Genomic DNA, 17,905 nt, shown 5'->3' on the forward strand with positions numbered 1-17,905 from the left:
TGAGGCGGAAATGGAAGGAGCTGCGGGAGAATCTCTCATGCTGCTTCGGGAACAGATGTCTCACTTGCGCAAGCCAAAAATTAAACTCCTTTGAGAAAGTCATCAGTTTCTTGAGCATGAAGTAAAGCTTCTCATGATTTACGAGTCATGAATGGTCAGCTCGTTCCTGAGAGCATGCACCACTCATTACGTTCTTTGCACGATTCTACAGAACGCCACAGCTCAAGCTTAGCCACCAGACATGTCTGTTATCGGAATTTTTAAGTCAAGTTTTATTATTTCATGATTGGATGTTAATGCGGCTTTGCAGAAATATGGAGGTTCCAGCAAGATGCCGTACAAGCTTACAAGCAACACTGTGCAAATATCGAGTCGGGAACACCAAATAGAGAGCCGAGACTGCTCAAGTTCTTCCCATTTCAGAGCACCCTCCAACGCGAGGCCAGAGTACAATTGTGAAATATGTGAGGCTAAGGAGAAGAAAACTGCACACTTCCCTTCTCACATCCTGTTGAATCCTTTTAGAACACATGTATGACGAGCTTCTGATCTTGTTACTGTATCTCCACAGACTCGCTAGGTGTCTAAGTGTATCAACGAATGAGAGTCATTGGAGAAGATGATGATCGCGGCAGATGAAAGAACGGTTTTCAGAGATCTGGCGTGCTACATGAAAGAATGATGGGATATTGTTAGCTCTTGCTGGAGCCGATGGGTAATCGGTTCTGATATCAGGGAGCGTACTTAAGGATTTGTTGGCCAATTTTATAGATTTCTGTAAGGTGAGAACCGTATATATTTGCAGCCATAAGTGATCGGTATGAGTCGAGTTTGATTTTGAAGAAAGAACAGCTATCATGTTAAGCGGACCTTTGCTCATCTCAATTGAAGCAAGTTGCATGGCTGAGCCAGTACCACATGGATAGGATCCCAATGACAGCCCAGTATGCAGCGCTCTCTCAAGTTGACTACAGTAGACTGTAGTTAGAGTCTGGCTTATGTGACAATCTCATTCAAAGTTCTGTCGAATGTCATGAACACATAGTCAACAGCTCGGTAAACTTCACTTCAAAAAAATACTAGACATTGTCACATTGGGCATGAGCCATTTTCTCAGGCCATGATGAAGTCAAAATTAAAACTTGAAATTTTGAGGAAAGATAGATCTGCAGATCAGAAAATCACTTTTTTATATTTCGAGTATGAGCTTGAAGCTCTGACTTTAAGAAGAGGTCAGATGCTCTGATTCAACCCCTAGCACATCGCCTCTCACTTCCTTAGCTGTTGGACAACCACTGTTCAAATCGCATGTTGTATCCATTGCGAATCTTCAATCACACACATGTCTCGAGATTTTCTGCTTCTTCCACGTCTGCAGCAACTAGGGCCTCTCTGCGCCACCTTCTGCAGCGACATTACCTAGACCTGTAATCTTACTGTCTACAGCATTCAGCCAGTCTCTAAGGACTCAGTCTCAGTATCCTTCATGCCATTGGCCTGGAAGAAAAGTCCCATTCCAAGCGAGACGGATATTATAAAACAAATGAACACCGCTCGAGAAGCTGCACTTCCTGCTAGTGGATTGAGATCGTTTTTCCAAACTGAACCAGGATATATAGCCGTGCTAACGAAGAAGGCTACCAGAGAGTAGTTGAGCAACACGGAGGAGATAGTAAGAATGAAGCTGGAGTAGAAACTGGCTCGCTTCTACTTGTTTTTCTGTATGAACCTCCAGATCTATTGCCTAGCTGCTAACCATTGATCTCTCGTGACACCGTTGATATCGTGTAACTTGGATCGCAAAGACTATTCCAAGGTAACTCTTGTGACCTTTGGTGCTGGATTGCTTAACCAGTCGCGCAGGGCGTCTGTAGTGTCCAAACCCGTGAGCATTTGTGAAGCTGACGTCGATGTCCACACAGACAGACAAGCTTTGACAAGGCTGACGATGAATCCTGCATTTGCTGTTCGGTGCACCTGGTCTAGATTTTGCAATGACAATGCGGTAATTGCTACTTGAGCAAGGATTGCTGCCGTTACGGAGAGCATGGAGAAGTCTGATAGAAATGATGCCTTGAATGCAAGTGGATCTGCTATCTCAGGGAGTACGTGTTGCTCGATTCGGTACATGGTTTAGAAGTTCGTTGGAAAGATATCGTAGCGATCAGACTAATGATAGCTCCTCGCTCCTTCTGCATTTTTCTAAATGCTACATCTCCTCCAAGCCTGCCACTCTTTGGGGCATTCTGGAGTTGAGCGTGACCAAAGACCGAGCCGTAATGATAAATGAGGAATGGCGAAGCAAATCGGATGAGATAGCGTCTAAGCCGCGATTTGGGAGGTTTCTTGACTATTGCAGAGAGTCTCATGTGCTGGCCATGAATATGGAGGAATTGGCGAAATTGTTCACCAAGTCGAGAAGTGAGAATTTGTATGACATGCAGACGCCACCAACTTCGCTTCACAAATGTGACCTCTTGCTGAACTGTACCGGGAGTCAATATCTTTCTCCAATTAAGTTCTGGTAGCATGAAACTTCCTCAAACCAATAAAAGCTATATTCATTTCTGAAGTCAAAAAGGCAGGCCAGACAGACACTCAGAGAGTTATTTCTTGGCTTTCTCCACTACAATGGAGTTTCTCTCCATGCCAATCGCTTTGGTCCAGACAATAAGATTTGCTAGGACTCTCGAAGCATGGAAAAGATCGGACTGGCTCAAGCTCAAGCCAACTTTTGGATAGTCTCGATAACTGTCTGGATGCAGCTCTTCACTACCTCGAGTCGAATCCGTGCCACGAGGAAGATTAAGATCTTTGGTATTCTGACGAGTTCCACCATTGTGGCCTCGCAGACTGTTTTTGAAGCCTTAATCGGTAATAAATCGATAGAGTCTGCCATGTCAGAGGCGAAGCTGGCACAAACAAAGAGACATCTATCAGTCCAAGTCGTTGGCACTTGTCAAGACATAGTGGAGGAAGGAGAATTTAATTGCAACACCATGAAGAGAAGTTTTCATTCCGAAAGAATAGCAGCATTGTGCAATAAGGAGGCGTTCGACAAATATATTGTTCCACAAGTCATATTTTTTTTAGATACTTGTCCTTCACCTAGGTCGCATTTCGCGCGACTATCGATTCAGATTGATGGATGGATCTTTTTTTCTCTCGAAGATACTTGATCTTTCAGCAGAAGATCTATGTGTAATGCTAGGAGGAACTAAGATAGCGTATTCAAGATTTTTTGTCGAAGGGCCGCTTGCGAAGGAGAAAGTGAGGAGCATGTATAGACGAAAACTTTCAACAATGGGTGGCAGAATGACTAGTTCAGCTGAAATGAGACTTGAGACATTGCAGCAGAGAGGTATTGCACCGGATATTCCTTGCTGATGGAACACGCGAATGGATCCATATGATGGGGCGCTAAACAAGCCTCTTCTCTTTCTAACCTGCAAACATAGGCATGAAGTTGAAGGACTACTGAAACATGCTCTTTTCTGGTTGGACTAGGGTCGAATAAATACATATGCCTCGGAAGCTGCTGAACGTCATTGCGGCACGGATAAACTATCCATTGATCAAGATAACCGCAGCTGCTTCCAAGGGCTTCACGAAGCACATACTTCTCAGGAAATCAGTGCAAAAAGTCCCTCACTTTCTTCAAAAAGGAGCTGGGCTCCTGGTTCGTCATAACACAAAAGTGCATGCATTTTATGGTTCCCCAAGGGATAGTCGGTGAGGGTATTGCATTTATCCATCCTTTTCTGATAATTGCCCAAACGCCAACTATGCAGGTCTATGTAATTCAAATGATCAAGCAATTGGCGCCTCAAAGATCAACGAGATCCCATCATCACCAGCCGTAACTATTCGGGTACCATCGCCTTGCACGAAACCAAGGACACCGCCTCCTTCACCATCTCCTCTGTGCCCCTTCCACTCTTTCACGAACCCAGAGTTTGCCATTCCAGTACCACCTCTGGTATCCCATCTTCTCACCACTCCGTCCATCCCGCAGCTTGTCAATAGCCATCCTCCCGTCCTCGAATTCTTGACAAATTCTACTTTGACAATTGAGAATTCCTCATGAGCTTCTTTGATATGCCGCCGTACTGCAAATCTGTGTGCTGAATCAAAGAGAGCGATGCTGCCATCCACACTACCTGCAGCCAAGAGCGTCAATGGAGGAGGAGCGAAAGCCAATGTTTCAATACCATCTCCTTGTGCTTGAAGATCGGCCAATATTTGACCTGCCTGACCAGCCGATGCAGCACTGCCAGACGCCTTGCCACCAACTTGTTTCCCACCTTTCGACTTCGACGCCGCACCGGCACCACTCCTCCCCGCAGGCGCAGCTCCAGAAGCATCACCTCCTAATCTTGGTAAGCCAACGACTTTTATGGCCCCTCCTGCGCCGCCAACAACCACGAAAGCGCCCGTTGGCGCAATCGCCACACTGTACAGTCCTCCTTCGACCGCAAATCTCTGATCGAGGGAAGTGAGTCCCACGACATATGCGCCGCCTTCTCCTTGTGTCAATCCTGCCGCTGCACCTTCTCCAAATACATCCCAGACGTATAAACTACCATCTTCACTAACAGTAGCCAACAATTTCCCATCGCTCGACCAAGCTCCAGCTGTACAGCTCACAGTGTGTAGAAAGTATGACTGTACAATCTGCAACGGTGCATCCTTACTCGAGGTGTCAACAGTGTAGACCCATACGCTCCCATCGAGTGCCCCAAGTGCAACCGTATTCTCGTATGCCGGATTCGGACATGGAATCAACCAATTGATCTCCTCCACTTCCTGAGCTTCTGCAAGATATGCCCATTTCTGTCCACTCTTATCCTTTTGCGAATATGCTCGCAGCTTTCCGTCCAGACCACCAGACAACAGCACTTCTCCCCTGGGTAACGTAAACGTCAAGGCGTTAATCGAATCCGTATGTCCCTCCAACTTAAACAACGACTCAAGACTCTTCCTCTCCGTCCTCTCACTCGGCGCACTCTGGTAGCTAGGCGGCAGAACAGGTGTATCTGCCTCTTTCGGTGTAGAATCGAAGATATACCCCACCCCGCCAGCGTCCTCTCCTTCACTGCCTCCAGTAGCTATTATATTCGGCAGGAGAGGGTGCTGAGCTATACAGAATATGCTGTCTTTGAAAGAGTCGAAGTGTGCTGCGGAATCGTTTTGGATCTCGATTTCTTGCATGATCTGGTCGTCGTTTGGGTCAGCTTCTTCGTCATCGCCGGAGTCCATGGCTGCGTCGTCATCGTCGAGAATTTCTTCTGCGGCTTCGTCTGCGTCTAGCATGGTGGCTTCCTCTTCATCGCCGCTGTGCGGGTCGTGGAGTTCTTGAGGGGCGGACATTATGGAAGACAATGAAATTGTGAGGGATGGAGAGATAGAAGGAGAGAAGGAAAGGGAGATGAGGAATAATTTAGGTAGGGAAGAAGAGAGTGTGAACTCGGTGGTTCGGCGCACTTTATGTTCCTGGCTTCGAAGCTTCAAATCTTGCTTGATAATCCAGACTGGTGCAGATTGGAAATTGAGCGAACTTTTTTGCCCTGCACGCGCCAAGCGAGGCGAAATATCAGCCTTGCCCCGCCGTGGCTGCGATCACCAGCAATGCTTCAGTATAAGGTGAATCTTACAATGTTATTCTCGAAATCTTAAAGTAAATTCTTTTATGAGAAAGCAGTATTGCAAAGCAAATCCCTGACATTCACCAATAAGTCTGGAAAGCAAAGATTTGTTGATGTCATCAGAGAAGACTCGTTGGTTTTGGTAGACTCTCCTTCTAGAGTTTATTTACAGTTTCGTCCTTCTTCACAAGCTGCTGGGATTACGGTTTAGAGGATTGCATAGAAGGATTGGCTCGCTGATTGAAGGAGTCCAGGACAATGTTGACAAAGTGTTCAGATTTATAATTATCATCTACAAGGTACCCATCTAATTGTCAAGGACGATAAACCATGATGCAAAAAAGTAACCAGACGCAATGCAACACAATATCACAGCTTCGCTCCCTTCTGTCGTCTAGCCTCCTTCTCCTTATCTCTAAGCAACCTTCTCAAAATCTTTCCACTAGGGCTCTTTGGAATGACATCCAAGAATTCTACGCCTCCCTTCAACCACTTATGTCTTGCTTTATGAGTTTCAACATGCTTGCAAATATCTCTCGCTACCATACGATCATTCTCCTCGAGTCCAACAGAGCTGGACTTGACAACGAAAGCTTTGGGAACTTCACCTGCTGCATCATCGGGCACAGGGATGACCGCGCAGTCTGCAACTGCGGGGTGAGTAAGGAGATGAGCTTCCAGTTCTGCGGGTGGAACTTGGAGACCCTTGACCTTGATCAGCTCCTTGATTCGGTCGACAATGAAGACGTGTTCATAACCAGATGGAGCTTTGCGGATCACTGCTTCGTCACCAGTACGCATCCATCTTCCTTTTCCGTCTGTGTCTTCGATGAACGTTTCCTTATTGGCCTTGTCGTTGTTGAGGTAGCCGAGAACAACGGAAGGTGATTGAACGACGAGTTCGCCGGGTTGGTCGTATCCAGTGATTTCGACCCCTTCCATGGACACGATTTTGACAGTGGTTGCAGGTAGGAGAGAGCCAGACGAACCAAACCAGATGTCAGTCTCGGGACTTGAGCAAACGACGGTGCTGGTCTCGGTGAGGCCGTAACCTTGGCGGATCTTCCAGGATGGGTAGAATCCTTGCAGCTCTTCCGCAGTTTCGGCGCCCAGTGGTGCTGCGCCTGTGAAGATTACGTTGACGCTACTAAGATCATACTTCGAGACTACTGACTGGTTCTTCGCTATTTGGATAATGATCGGGGGAACCAGATACAAGGTAACAATCTTGTGGTCCTGAATAGCTTTAAGGAACGACTGCAGCTCGAACTTGGGCATGATGATGCAACCATCACCTCGCCATGTACTGGCTTGAGCAATAACAACCAGGCCATAAATGTGGCTCAATGGTAAGAGACCGAGAACCACTTCACTACCAGTGCCTGGACGCTTTTCCCTAATTGGCTTCTCGAATGCCGCAATTTGCATGACATTTGCAATCACATTTTGATGACTGATCATGACCCCTTTCTATATTGATCTCAGCTCTTATTTCTTATGCAGTTCGTTTGGTAGATCAGAAAAACTGCGATCCCAGATCTTTGGAAGACTTACTGGTAGTCCTGAAGTACCACTGGAATAGCAAAGATATGCTGTTTGTTTGGCTCCTTGGCCCTTCTCCCATTTCAATGCCTCAAGCTTAGGCAAGGTTTTGCCAGCATCTATCAATTTTCCAACAGTTTGGAAGAGTACAGATTGAGTGCCAGAAAACTCCTTGGGCATCTCCAAAATATATACCCGATTGTTGGGAATTCCGGCGCCTTTCGCGGCTTTTAAAGCTGTTTCGAGGAGAGGCATGCACTGTTTGAAAACCGTTACTTAGCTGAAATTGTCTGGTGTTTGGTTTGGCTTACAGTGAAAAGAGCTTTGGCTCCTGAGGATTTCAATTGAAATTCCAACTCGGAATCAGAATATGCAGCATTGGCTGGAGTCGCGATCCCAGACAAACGGTGGACGGCATATGCTAATGTCATGGAGTCGACCTGCAGATTGTTAGACAAATGCATACAGGCAATAATCCTCACATACTGTATTCAGCGCAAATATTCCAATGACTTTATCCCATTCTGTTCCCTTATTCGGATGCCATCCAAATTCCTTTGCCAATGATCGTGCCAAGTAATCGACTCGGTCAACCATTTCCAGCGCAGTATATGTCTTCCCAGACAGCCCGCATGTGAAGGGATTCCGCGAATCTTTCAGAGGACATCTTCCGTAAGTGTCATCGAGCATGAATTGACTGATAGGAATCGAATCGGGAGGATCTGAGATTAAGCATTGTTAACCATAGCTCCATCACTAACCTGCCACGAAGACACGTGTTGATTGACTTTCGTTAGGATGATCAGAGTTCACTCACCGAATGGAAGTGCAGGTACCCATGATGGAGGAGTGAAAACCATCGTGTGTGTGTAACAGTGATTAATCAACTGTACGCCTGTGCACAGCTGCCGCCCGGGATACTACCGACTGATACGCAAACTCAATCTTGTCTTCTGTTCTCGCTATTGGGTTAACAACTGTACGACTTGTTATTTCGAAACAGGAGAAAAAAGAGAAAGGAGATCGAGGATCAGCGGAAATGTGAGACAGAAGAACAGATAAGAACGATTCGAAAAAGAAAAGCCTCGAGACTCCAGAATCCAGAGGACACTCGACCATCGAGCCAACCATAGCTTACCCCATATTTGGCGGCAGACCAATGCCCGCATGCGGGGTTTGCTCTACCTTCTGTCTTCGTCACAATTGACTTCCCGCCCGAGCCACCGAGGTTGAAGCTTCATGGAGTCTAGCCTTCTTGGGCCATGTCCGAAAGAATAGCGGAAATAAGGGGCAGCACACGTGATCAGAAGATACTTTCTGGAGGGACTTCATGCAAGAGCATGACTCGTACGGGCTGACAGATGATAGAGCTAGGTATGGTAGTGAAGTTAACAAGACCCAGAATCTCGGAATGAAGCCAAGATGTTGGTCTTGGCTCCCTGTGAGAATTTGTTCACGAGTCTTGTTGGCAGAGGTTTCATGAGAAAACCATTACTCTCATGAAGATAATATCTCATTGACATTTTGTCAAAAATATTGCTCATCCTCCAACAATATATGTATGTTACTAGTCTTTCTGTAGGCAGTTTGTTACATTCTTTGCTTCGGAGCAGAGGAGCACTTGGAAGATGTTTAACATTCCTAAGCTAAGAAACCCCGCAACTTCAAGCAATGTGGAGACACAGAGTGATGATATCTACTTAGTTTCCACATATGATGTCAGAGTGAACTATTAAACTTAAACTTGACGTTAGATTTCTGTCTGGACCCTTCTTGCTTTAAAGCTTAATGTGTTTCAGGCAAGGGTCTAGCCGGCAGCGGCATTCATTCCGCGGGAACAAATTTCTGAATTCGAAATTTCACAGCGACTTTGCTCTTCTCGAATCGAAGCTCCCCAAACGCTGGTATCGCAACTTGGAGCATCATGCAGCAAATAATCTCTAACGCTTAGTATCACATGGAAGTACCATACGGAAGTATCCTCAGCTCTGTTTTAGGACGAGCCCTTCCAACTCTCTTCACCAACAATAGGAGCACACGTTCACAATCCAGAAACCTCCAACTCCACAACGAGCAGCAAACGAATGAACGCCATAATTCGAAATAACTCAAAGCAGTGCACAGAATCAACCTTTGCTAGTCACGAACTTAAATGACAGCATCACTTGAAACCCTTTGAAGCTAGGGGCGAAAGATGCCTTCCCCAGAAAAGCAGATATATTGACCGTCGATGGAAGCGATCCTATTTTCCCGACATTTTCAGTTCTGTACAATTGTGTTAGTACATTGTTTTTCCATAATGGAATGATTCTCTTCTTTGTTTGTAGTCATCGACCATGGACTCACAGCCCGCGCACAATTCATCTCAAAGCCAAAATGTGCCAGTAAGTTCCTTCGAACCAGAGCTCACAAATCATGAACGCTCGTAGAATCATACTACCGAGTCGGCGTATGGAATGGTGCCAGTGTTTTGGTCTAACATGTGGTGTGGCTTTTTTGCTTGCAGTGGACAATTCAGAATTGTGTCTGTCAAACAAATATGGAAGTCAAGACTATTTGCGTGTTTGCGCTCTCTAGAGTTCCCAGAAACAGCAGATTCCTTTGCCTCTGGAACTGTTGTATTTCAGCTGTTCACACTTGTGAAGTAAGTTCATTGTGCAGAGGCCGTCCACATAATTCCAATGTTGTATCAGGTTACTTGAATATCAGGCCGTTTGTTTACAAGGCTATCATAATAGCGTCTCGAAAACAGGCCGTTATTCCACGCAGATTTGGTGAATGGGCTTCCGTGACAACTCCCACCTTCCTGTTAAAGATGGAATCCAGTCTTCCTTGATCAAGACCAACTTCGGCCCCTCGCTTGCCTTTCGTTAGCGAACTTCATGTTGCTTTAAAACAGGCTGACATTCTCAAATTTAGGAGACAACCTGCAACTTCCAATGGGAGCCATTTGCAGTAGAAATAACTTCAAATACACCTTTCTGACCCCTCTTTCACCTGTTCACACAAAGTCCCTGACCTTCAACCCAAATGCCTTCGCACGTCATGACAGCTCAGCAAGTAAGGGAGCCGAGAAGCAGGGCCAGATTCAAGAAGAACAACAACACGCACTTCCTCTCATCTTCTGATACCATCGCAACCCGGAACTCTGAATGGAACGTAGATGGTAGGTCTCCTCGCTTTTGACTCGCACAATCAGTCTATTTGTCCATGAGGGCTGCAGTCTATCACCACCAAGAATGACCTAACCGAGAAATCCCACAGTTATCCGCAGAATGTCAACAAGACACCCCATACCGCGCCCAATGGACGTGTACAACCTATATCAAGGCAAGGCTCTTCACTTTCGACACGCACATATGGGTATTCTAGTGGTACGCCCGCAGATTCCTCATATCAAGGCCTGCATTAGCCGAGAATCTAAGGGATCAGCCTTATGGCCAGCAACACTAACCCTCTGGCACTGACTGCTACTTCCAGAAAACAATAACTCAAACTAAAGTGTATATCTTACTCTCTCTGATCTTCGCAAGGTCTCGCGACCGAAAAGCAAGACCTCAGAATCTCAGCTTGAGCTAATAAACATCCAAGGCAAGTCACTTCCCTCAACCCCAACACCACCACTTTTGTCACCTCAGTCAAACACTGGGAACTCGAACACAAACCAGTAAATCTCATCTTGTCGTCTTCGACTTACGCAATCGTTCGTGTTGGCTGACAGGTTGTCAAATCATCAACTGTATCGCGCATAACAAGCGCAGTTCCAGGCGCAATCTCAAACACCACAACAACACCCCCTTTTCACCTTGATTGGAGCTATCGAGCGCCAATTACTCGCACAAGTACGTACGTATCACACTCCTCATCTTCGACGTGCGATACCGCATGTCCGCTGCTGGTCCGCAAAGTTAAGATCTAACCAGAAGTTCAGGAAGCTCATAACAACAACTCCACCTTTATCATCACAACGATCACAAACAGCACAGTTCACAAATCCAAGCCAATACATACATGTCACTCTCGTTCGTCTTCGACTCTCGGAGAACACTGTTACAACAAGGCGGTGACAAGTACGCAATATCCCTCGATTTCACTAAACGAACAACAGCACATGAGGAAGATCTACACCGCGCTCCTTAGCGCTCCTTAGAGGACGGCTCAGAATATCTCCATCAGCATCATTCATCGAACAAACACGTACAAAACACGTATACTCATCTTCGAATTTCACACAGAGAAGCTGTGTTGACCTTCCATGAGGAGTCGATATTCGGTTGCGCCCCCCCCCCCTGCACATTGCGCAAACACTTCATCGCAATAGCACGCAAAGCAATACCAGCGCCCAGACACGAACATATTTCCTACAGGTGAAGGGTTCCCCCTTTGATTCAACTTCGGACTCGACTTGCTGATTGTAGAGAATCTTTATATCCTTTGTGGTTCGTTGATGTCTTGCATCCTATATCAGGTTGCGCTGCAGCCGACTCTAAAGCCTCAATCGCGGACACGATATCATTTACATTGAGAGTGCCCTCTCTTTGTTGGTTGCTCACTCTGCTTGATGTTCATTTATTGTTATTTTCATTGTTGTGTCTGCCCAGTTTCTGCTTATGCCTGTTTTGGAATTTTCGGATTGGGGAATGGTGGTTCTGAGCAGTTTTGTGTTCCCGCAACCGTTTTGTGTTTAACAGCAGTTGTGATTTCTACAACTGCCCAGTGCATATTCGTTTGGTGTTCAAAATTCTACTTTCTAGGTTATGTCTGGTTCTGCTCTTCTCAAGTAGAGAAGTTCAGTGCGAGCATAATCCCAGTAGCTCCGCCTGTCTTGTTCTGATCTAGATGTTGATAATGTTAGATGCTCTGTACCTAGATAGAGTCATGAGGTTTGGTCCTCAGTAGAGTGCTGCAAATATTCAGCAGACAGTGCTGAGTCGAGTATGAACCATCTGCATTAGTTTGCCTTCAGAGCTTCATCTAGCTGAAAGATCTTTGTTGGCATTAGAGCATGATTGGACCCGGAGATTTTCAATGCTCTGTGTTTCTGTTCTGCAGAATCGTACCTTTGTTGCATTGTTCATAGATGGGGAGTGCAATGCTGACTGATATCAATCACATCTTGCTCGTATGTTCATATGAGAGGCATGTATGTGCTTGAAGCACAAATGTGCTTGCTGAAATGCCATCAAGTGTACTTAAAATATTTCGAATCATCACATTACATCGTAGCTACACTAGTTTCCATGGCTCATGCTACTACCATCTTCTCGTTGTGGAGTGGAACAGGTGTTGCTAGGGACCTCCTCTGCAAGCAGCTGCCAGTCGTCCGCACAGCTCAAATACGAGCAAGCTCTGTTTGTGCTACGGGCAAGCATGATACCGCTTGCTTTTGTCCACCATGTGGTTTCGATTAGATTGGCTATGAAATGTATGGGAAGCTCTTAGATGCTTATTCCACGATCAGCTAAAAGTCATGTTCATGATCAAGCGAGAGCAAGATTGACTTTTACTGTTGATGAGCATAATATTATTCACGCATGTCTGTTGTATTGTGCCGTTGCCATTATCCTTGCCGTTGTCACTGGGTCAAATATGCGACGAAAGGTTGTAGAGACATGTCCCACAGCTACATATCTTATCCTTCAGTCAAGGGTAATAGGATGATGAGACCACTCGTGCCATCCAGAAGGTTGATATTGCATCTCTTGCTATGTCCAATTTAGTCTGGAGCGGACGACATGGTGTTCGTGATGTTTCTTGCTGCTGTCTCCAGTATGTAGTGATTTGCAACTTGAACAGCATGTGTCCACTATCACTGGAGATGTTCCTTGAAAACATCTGAATAGTCATTCATTCAATGTAGACGGCTGTGGATGTCGATGACTGTGGTTGTCGAAGCCTATGATCGTCAGCTGTTGAGGATGTCGACGGCTGAGGATGTCGACGATGGTAGATGTCGACAATTGTAGATGTCGACAATTGTAGATGTCGACAATTGTAGATGTCGACGGTTGTGAGTGTTGATGGATGTTCAGGTATAGCTTTTCTAGTTTTTTCACTGGTCTGACTTCAATTCAAAGGAGTTTTCCTAGGGAAAAGTCCTGATTTCGTTTGGAGCATCAACGAGCTGGGCGCCTATATTCAAGTGGAAACGACTTTAAAATATTGCATTACAAGATTCAAGAATTCAGACACCGACGCCTTCTCTTGTGGCGTGCTGTATTTTGGTCATCATATATTGTCAAAATAGTTTCAGAGTCAGAGTACTTGAACTAGTGAAATGTCCTGATTTCATCTGAGGCGCCAGGAAGCTCAACACAGATTCAAGTAGCAAAGACTTTGAAATGCTGCAACGAAAGGTTCATTATCTTAGACACTCGTTTATTTGTATGTCGCGTGCTATACTTGGTCATCATGTATTGTCAAACTCTCTTCGGAGTCAAAACACTTGAATCAAGGAAATGTCCTAAGTTTATCTAAAGCGTCAACAAGCAGAACGCAGAGTCCAGCGGAAAAGCCTCTCAAATGCTGCAACAAGATGCTCGAGTCTTCAGACACTCACTTGTGCATGTGTCGTGTACTATATTTGTTTACTATGTATTATTAAATTGTTTTCAGTGTCGAAAACTTCAATTAAGGAAACGTCCTGATCTTATCGAAAGGGTTAACAAGCCGAACACAGATTCTAGTGAAAAAGACTCTCAAATGCTGGACATACTGCTCAAGGCTTCAGACATTCGGTTATTCATAAGTCCTGTGCTGTACTTATTTACTTTGCATTGCTAAGCTGGATCCGGAATGAGAGCAGCTGCTTCAAGAAAAAGTCCTGATTTCATTGAAAGCGTTCACCAGCTGGAAGGCATTTTCACGTGGAAGGACATCTGAAATCATGCAGCAAAATGCTCAAGAATTCAAGCATTCACTTATTTATATGTCGTGTGCTGTATTTATTTATTTTGCATTGTTATGCTGGATCTGGCGTGAAAGGAGCTGACTCAAGGAAAAGCTCCGATTTCAGTTGACGCGTTTATTAACTAAAAGGCACTTTCACGTGGAAGGACATCTGAAATAATACAACAGGAGATTAGCTTCTCATGCACTCACCTGTCCATATGTCGCGTACTGTACGTAGCCATTGTCAAACTAGCTTCGGAGTGAGAGCAGATCATACATTGGCATTTCGTGCTTCCAGCTGCAGCTCGAACAAGGAGTCTGGACAGTGGCGCGCAGGGAATGCGGGGGAGAGCGGCTGAAATGGATACATACTACCATTCTACTGTGGTTCTCTATTTTGGTTTTGGACAGGGGAATACAGGGGAGAACGTCTGAAATGGATACAAACCATCATTCTACTATGGTTCTCTGTTTTGTTTTCGGACGATGTAATGCTGTTGATACATCAAGTGTTCTCTGTGAACCCAAAATGGAAGGCTCGAAGCGCTGGAGTCATGTGCCACATTCGAACACCGAAAAGTCGTGCGAGCTATGCTGTGACTTACAAGACCCGTCGCTCCTTCCATTCTGAAAAGTGAATTATATATATGACGCCATTTCTAACGTTCCGATTTCGGGTGGACGTTTACTTCACTGATGAGGCTCGCGACCGAGGGGGGAAAAGGCGCTAGTGGAAGTCTACAAATAAACGCATTTGTTGACTTTCCTTCCTCTCAAAAACACAACACTCCACACAGAGACATCATCACCCAGACTTTTCTTATTCCACAACATTCTAGTATCATTTCCCCGACATATTTCTGAGTACTTTCGAGGAGCAAAAGTACTAAAACCTTTTCACGACTTTGACTCCGTCACTCTCTTCCGCAGCTGGACCAACATGGCCACAGCCAAGATGTCTGTCTCTACGACAGTTTCTCTACCCAGCTTGATTGTCAAACTCAAGCCAGACAAGAAGAGCCTCGAAATGCTCTTGTCAAAGTACCCCGTCACCGCAGGACATCGCAGCCTCCGCAAGAGACCTGCGCCTGTCTCGAGCATTGGCCCAGTCAAAAAGGCCAAGCTGGAGACAGACAATGACGATGACTTCGAGCCAGCTGAAAGTATGGACATTGAGCCTGAAAAATTCACCAGCCCAAAGAAGTCTCGAAAAAAGGCAGTGAAAGTCCGGAAGGCTGCTTACTACAACAACTCCACCGAGAGTAAGCCAGATCCTCACGACATGCCTCAAGTGTGGGCCAATAAGCGCCAGCAGCTTTGCGAGACACTTCCAGCCTACAGAGCATACCAGTCTGGAGCTTATACGAGCGAAGGTATACTCTATGGCTTCCTCGTTGACGCAGAGGTCGGGACACTCGACAAGTTTGATGACCAAATCATCATCACTACAATGTAAGATCTACCCCTCTCATTCTACAAACAGATCAGCTTACAAGAACAGCGGCGGCGATAGGAGCAAGGATGATTCTGGCAACACAGTTCAGAATGTTTCCAAGGACAACAAGGCATCTGCCCTTGCAGCCGAGAGAACTATGAGAGACGGCGGCGCAGTTCTGGTTATCGCAGGTAAGTTTCCACTCCTATGTTCCTTCGATTCACCACAGAATCTGACGTGTCTGTAGGTCAGGGAAACCGTCTGAGCCCCTCGAAGTTACCTCACTACTACAACGTTCTGGGATGGTTCAAGGTGACTGACGTCTGGCGAGAGACCGACAAGAAGATATGGAAGATACGACTTGAGAAGATCGACTTGACAGAGAGATCTTGGTGGGCTGCATACGGTACCTACCCTGCTGGAACAGATCCCTTGGCGGTTGACTACGAGTCACCAAAAGCCACGATTCAAGTCTGTGGAGCTTGCCATTACTCCAGCAAGCAGCTCTACGAGCAAGGATGGGTTTGCTTGCAGTCGCATTGTCAGCAATTCTTTAAGTTCTCGGATGCCACCGTCGAGACGTCAAGCCTTCAATACAGCGACGCATTCCTCAGAGAGCGCACAAAGTTCACCGGACCGGATCCTGGCCCTCTGAGTCCTCCACTTCCAACACAGGCAGACCTTGATGGCTCTGGCAATACTCCATACGAAAAAATCTTCAGAGCTGGCATTATTTGCCCAGAATGTGGCTGCTGCAGCCGTCGAGTCCAATGGCACCAATGGGAGTGCGAGAATGATGCATGCAGTTTTGTTCATCATCTGAAGCCAAGAGTCATTAGAGTGGAGGAAGCACTTGCCATGGCTAAACCTCAAGAGCTCAGGGAATATTGTCACGACGACATCCCTAACAGAGCCTTTCCTGCCGGTCGTTACGACGTTCACGAGTATGTTCTTCCTGGATCGAACAACACGGTTGCAGGTTGGATTCGTCTATTCAAGACCTGCAATGTAATCAACGAGCAACAAGATGGCCCGGATGATCTGTTCAAGCAGTTGCAAGATGGATCTTTCAAATTGAAGAGAAATGCTGTTCGTTGCCCGGGAGGTAAGTGCTCCTGAATTAAGCTGACGTCCTCGTCGCTAATTGTTCATAGCACCCAGCGAAATCTTGACTTCACACTTCGCATCGAATTGGGTAAGTTCCTCCCATGCAGTTCAAAACATACGGACGCTAACGCATTACAGGGTGCTATCTACAAATATGGTGTCACGCCAACTACAACTGGTTTTAGCGAGGCAGCTCCAGTCATCTTGAAGGCACTTAAGCGACTAACTTGGGCCGGAGAGCATGCTTTGGGAGAGGAGATGCAAGAGTTTCGGGAATTCAATGAGCTCCTTCTTCTGGGATACTACGAAGATGGTCAAATTGATGTACGTCAACTCCTAAGATTTCATTTACCCTTGCTAACGTGCACAGTACCACGACGATGGCGAGAAGACACTTGGCCCGACCGTCGCAACTCTTTCGTTGGGTGCTGATGCAATGATGAAATTCCGCCCTAAGAAGAAGAGCACAATTGGTGTGAGCAAGGGAGCCAAAGGCAATAAGGCCGACTACTTGAAAATCGTTCTCAAGCATGGTGATCTTCTGATTATGCATGGCAACGGCATCCATAAGGACTACGAGGTGAGTACTGTGTCGCAGCAGTCACAGATTAACTTAGAAACATGCTAACATAACTGGCAGCATTCCGTGAAGCCAGCAGGCAAGTTGCGCTTTGCATTGACCAGCCGATTCGTCATTCCAGAGCTCATGCCCACTGAGGCTGATGCAGAGTTTGCACGCATCGGTGGCATTCTCCCTGCAGGCCATGAGCAATACAATTACGACGGTGACGTCCATGCTCAACTTCTTCATCGCCCAGAGGACAACGCTGAGCCATTTGGAAACATGGCTGTTTTCATGGCTCGTCGAGGACAAATCACTACCGACGAAGCAGAAAAAATCGACAACGCTGTCAAAGACATTCTGGGCCGTCGTCAGGTCTGAAGCAAGGCTCCTCTTATTTCTTTCTTTCTTTTACCATATGGCTCATGACCTTATTGCGTATTCTTTCGGTGGGTTTTCTCGATCTCCAAACGGATCGGCATGGATTTAGAACATAGCATTTGCAGGACGGTGGATGGCATGATTTAGCATGGAGTTTCGGATCATTTCCAGCATAGAGCTTTGAGCTTGCTCGGACATTCTATCACGTTGTATTTTAGCAGAGCATTTTTCGCGGCGTCGAGCTTCATTACCAATACATCGTTGATCTCACACCTCAAAGTTCCACATGGATGTTAGTTGTCGTGACACTGTATGCTACTAGTGCTACCGTACGTTCGAATG

At 46.1% G+C, this 17,905-nt stretch overlaps 5 protein-coding genes across 5 annotated transcripts; 2 read left to right on the forward strand and 3 right to left on the reverse strand.

Moving 5' to 3' along the window:
* Positions 1–1,806: 1,806 nt before the first annotated feature.
* On the reverse strand, positions 1,807–2,133 carry LY89DRAFT_598068 (uncharacterized protein; the record flags this gene model as incomplete). Its single annotated transcript, XM_018210015.1, has 1 exon — positions 1,807–2,133. A coding segment is annotated over one exon (327 nt), but the record flags the coding sequence as incomplete, so codon positions are not given.
* A 479-nt stretch (positions 2,134–2,612) lies between these two features.
* Positions 2,613–3,351, forward strand: LY89DRAFT_283596 (uncharacterized protein). The gene has a single exon (XM_018206475.1). It carries the CDS (start codon positions 2,697–2,699, stop codon positions 3,177–3,179), a length of 483 nt encoding a protein of 160 aa, XP_018063663.1. The 5' UTR covers positions 2,613–2,696; the 3' UTR covers positions 3,180–3,351.
* A 134-nt stretch (positions 3,352–3,485) lies between these two features.
* On the reverse strand, positions 3,486–5,395 carry LY89DRAFT_690354 (WD40 repeat-like protein). Its single transcript, XM_018216082.1, has one exon. It carries the CDS (start codon positions 5,368–5,370, stop codon positions 3,811–3,813), a length of 1,560 nt encoding a protein of 519 aa, XP_018063664.1. The 5' UTR covers positions 5,371–5,395; the 3' UTR covers positions 3,486–3,810.
* Positions 5,396–5,905: 510 nt separating this feature from the next.
* On the reverse strand, positions 5,906–8,250 carry LY89DRAFT_724338 (amp dependent CoA ligase-like protein). Its single transcript, XM_018218888.1, has 5 exons — positions 8,005–8,250; positions 7,674–7,909; positions 7,499–7,627; positions 7,200–7,445; positions 5,906–7,115 (listed from the first exon to the last, which is right to left on the reverse strand). The coding sequence occupies exons 1-5, from the start codon at positions 8,045–8,047 to the stop codon at positions 6,015–6,017; spliced, it is 1,755 nt and encodes a 584-aa protein (XP_018063665.1). The 5' UTR covers positions 8,048–8,250; the 3' UTR covers positions 5,906–6,014.
* Positions 8,251–15,243: 6,993 nt separating this feature from the next.
* LY89DRAFT_598097 (uncharacterized protein) lies at positions 15,244–17,563 on the forward strand (the record flags this gene model as incomplete). The annotated part of the gene is made up of 7 exons (XM_018210017.1): positions 15,244–15,530; positions 15,580–15,704; positions 15,761–16,618; positions 16,668–16,708; positions 16,759–16,944; positions 16,991–17,200; positions 17,261–17,563. The coding sequence occupies 7 exons, from the start codon at positions 15,244–15,246 to the stop codon at positions 17,561–17,563; spliced, it is 2,010 nt and encodes a 669-aa protein (XP_018063666.1).
* Positions 17,564–17,905: the final 342 nt, after the last annotated feature.

The sequence above is a fragment of the Mollisia scopiformis genome (assembly GCF_001500285.1).
Source record: "Mollisia scopiformis unplaced genomic scaffold LY89scaffold_29, whole genome shotgun sequence".
In the NCBI taxonomy this organism is placed as follows: domain Eukaryota; kingdom Fungi; phylum Ascomycota; class Leotiomycetes; order Helotiales; family Mollisiaceae; genus Mollisia; species Mollisia scopiformis.

What these genes read in the sequence shown, in the direction of transcription:
- LY89DRAFT_283596 (XM_018206475.1), top strand. Translation starts at nt 2,697, where the DNA reads ATGGAAAAGATCGGACTGGCTCAAGCTCAAGCCAACTTTTGGATAGTC.
- LY89DRAFT_690354 (XM_018216082.1), bottom strand. Translation starts at nt 5,370, where the DNA reads ATGTCCGCCCCTCAAGAACTCCACGACCCGCACAGCGGCGATGAAGAG.
- LY89DRAFT_724338 (XM_018218888.1), bottom strand. Translation starts at nt 8,047, where the DNA reads ATGGTTTTCACTCCTCCATCATGGGTACCTGCACTTCCATTCG. An exon ending in GAATATTTGCGCTGAATACA is followed by an intron (nt 7,628 to 7,673) that starts GTATGTGAGGAT and finishes AACAATCTGCAG; the next exon opens with GTCGACTCCATGACATTAGC. An exon ending in GTGGTACTTCAGGACTACCA is followed by an intron (nt 7,116 to 7,199) that starts GTAAGTCTTCCA and finishes AGATCAATATAG; the next exon opens with AAAGGGGTCATGATCAGTCA.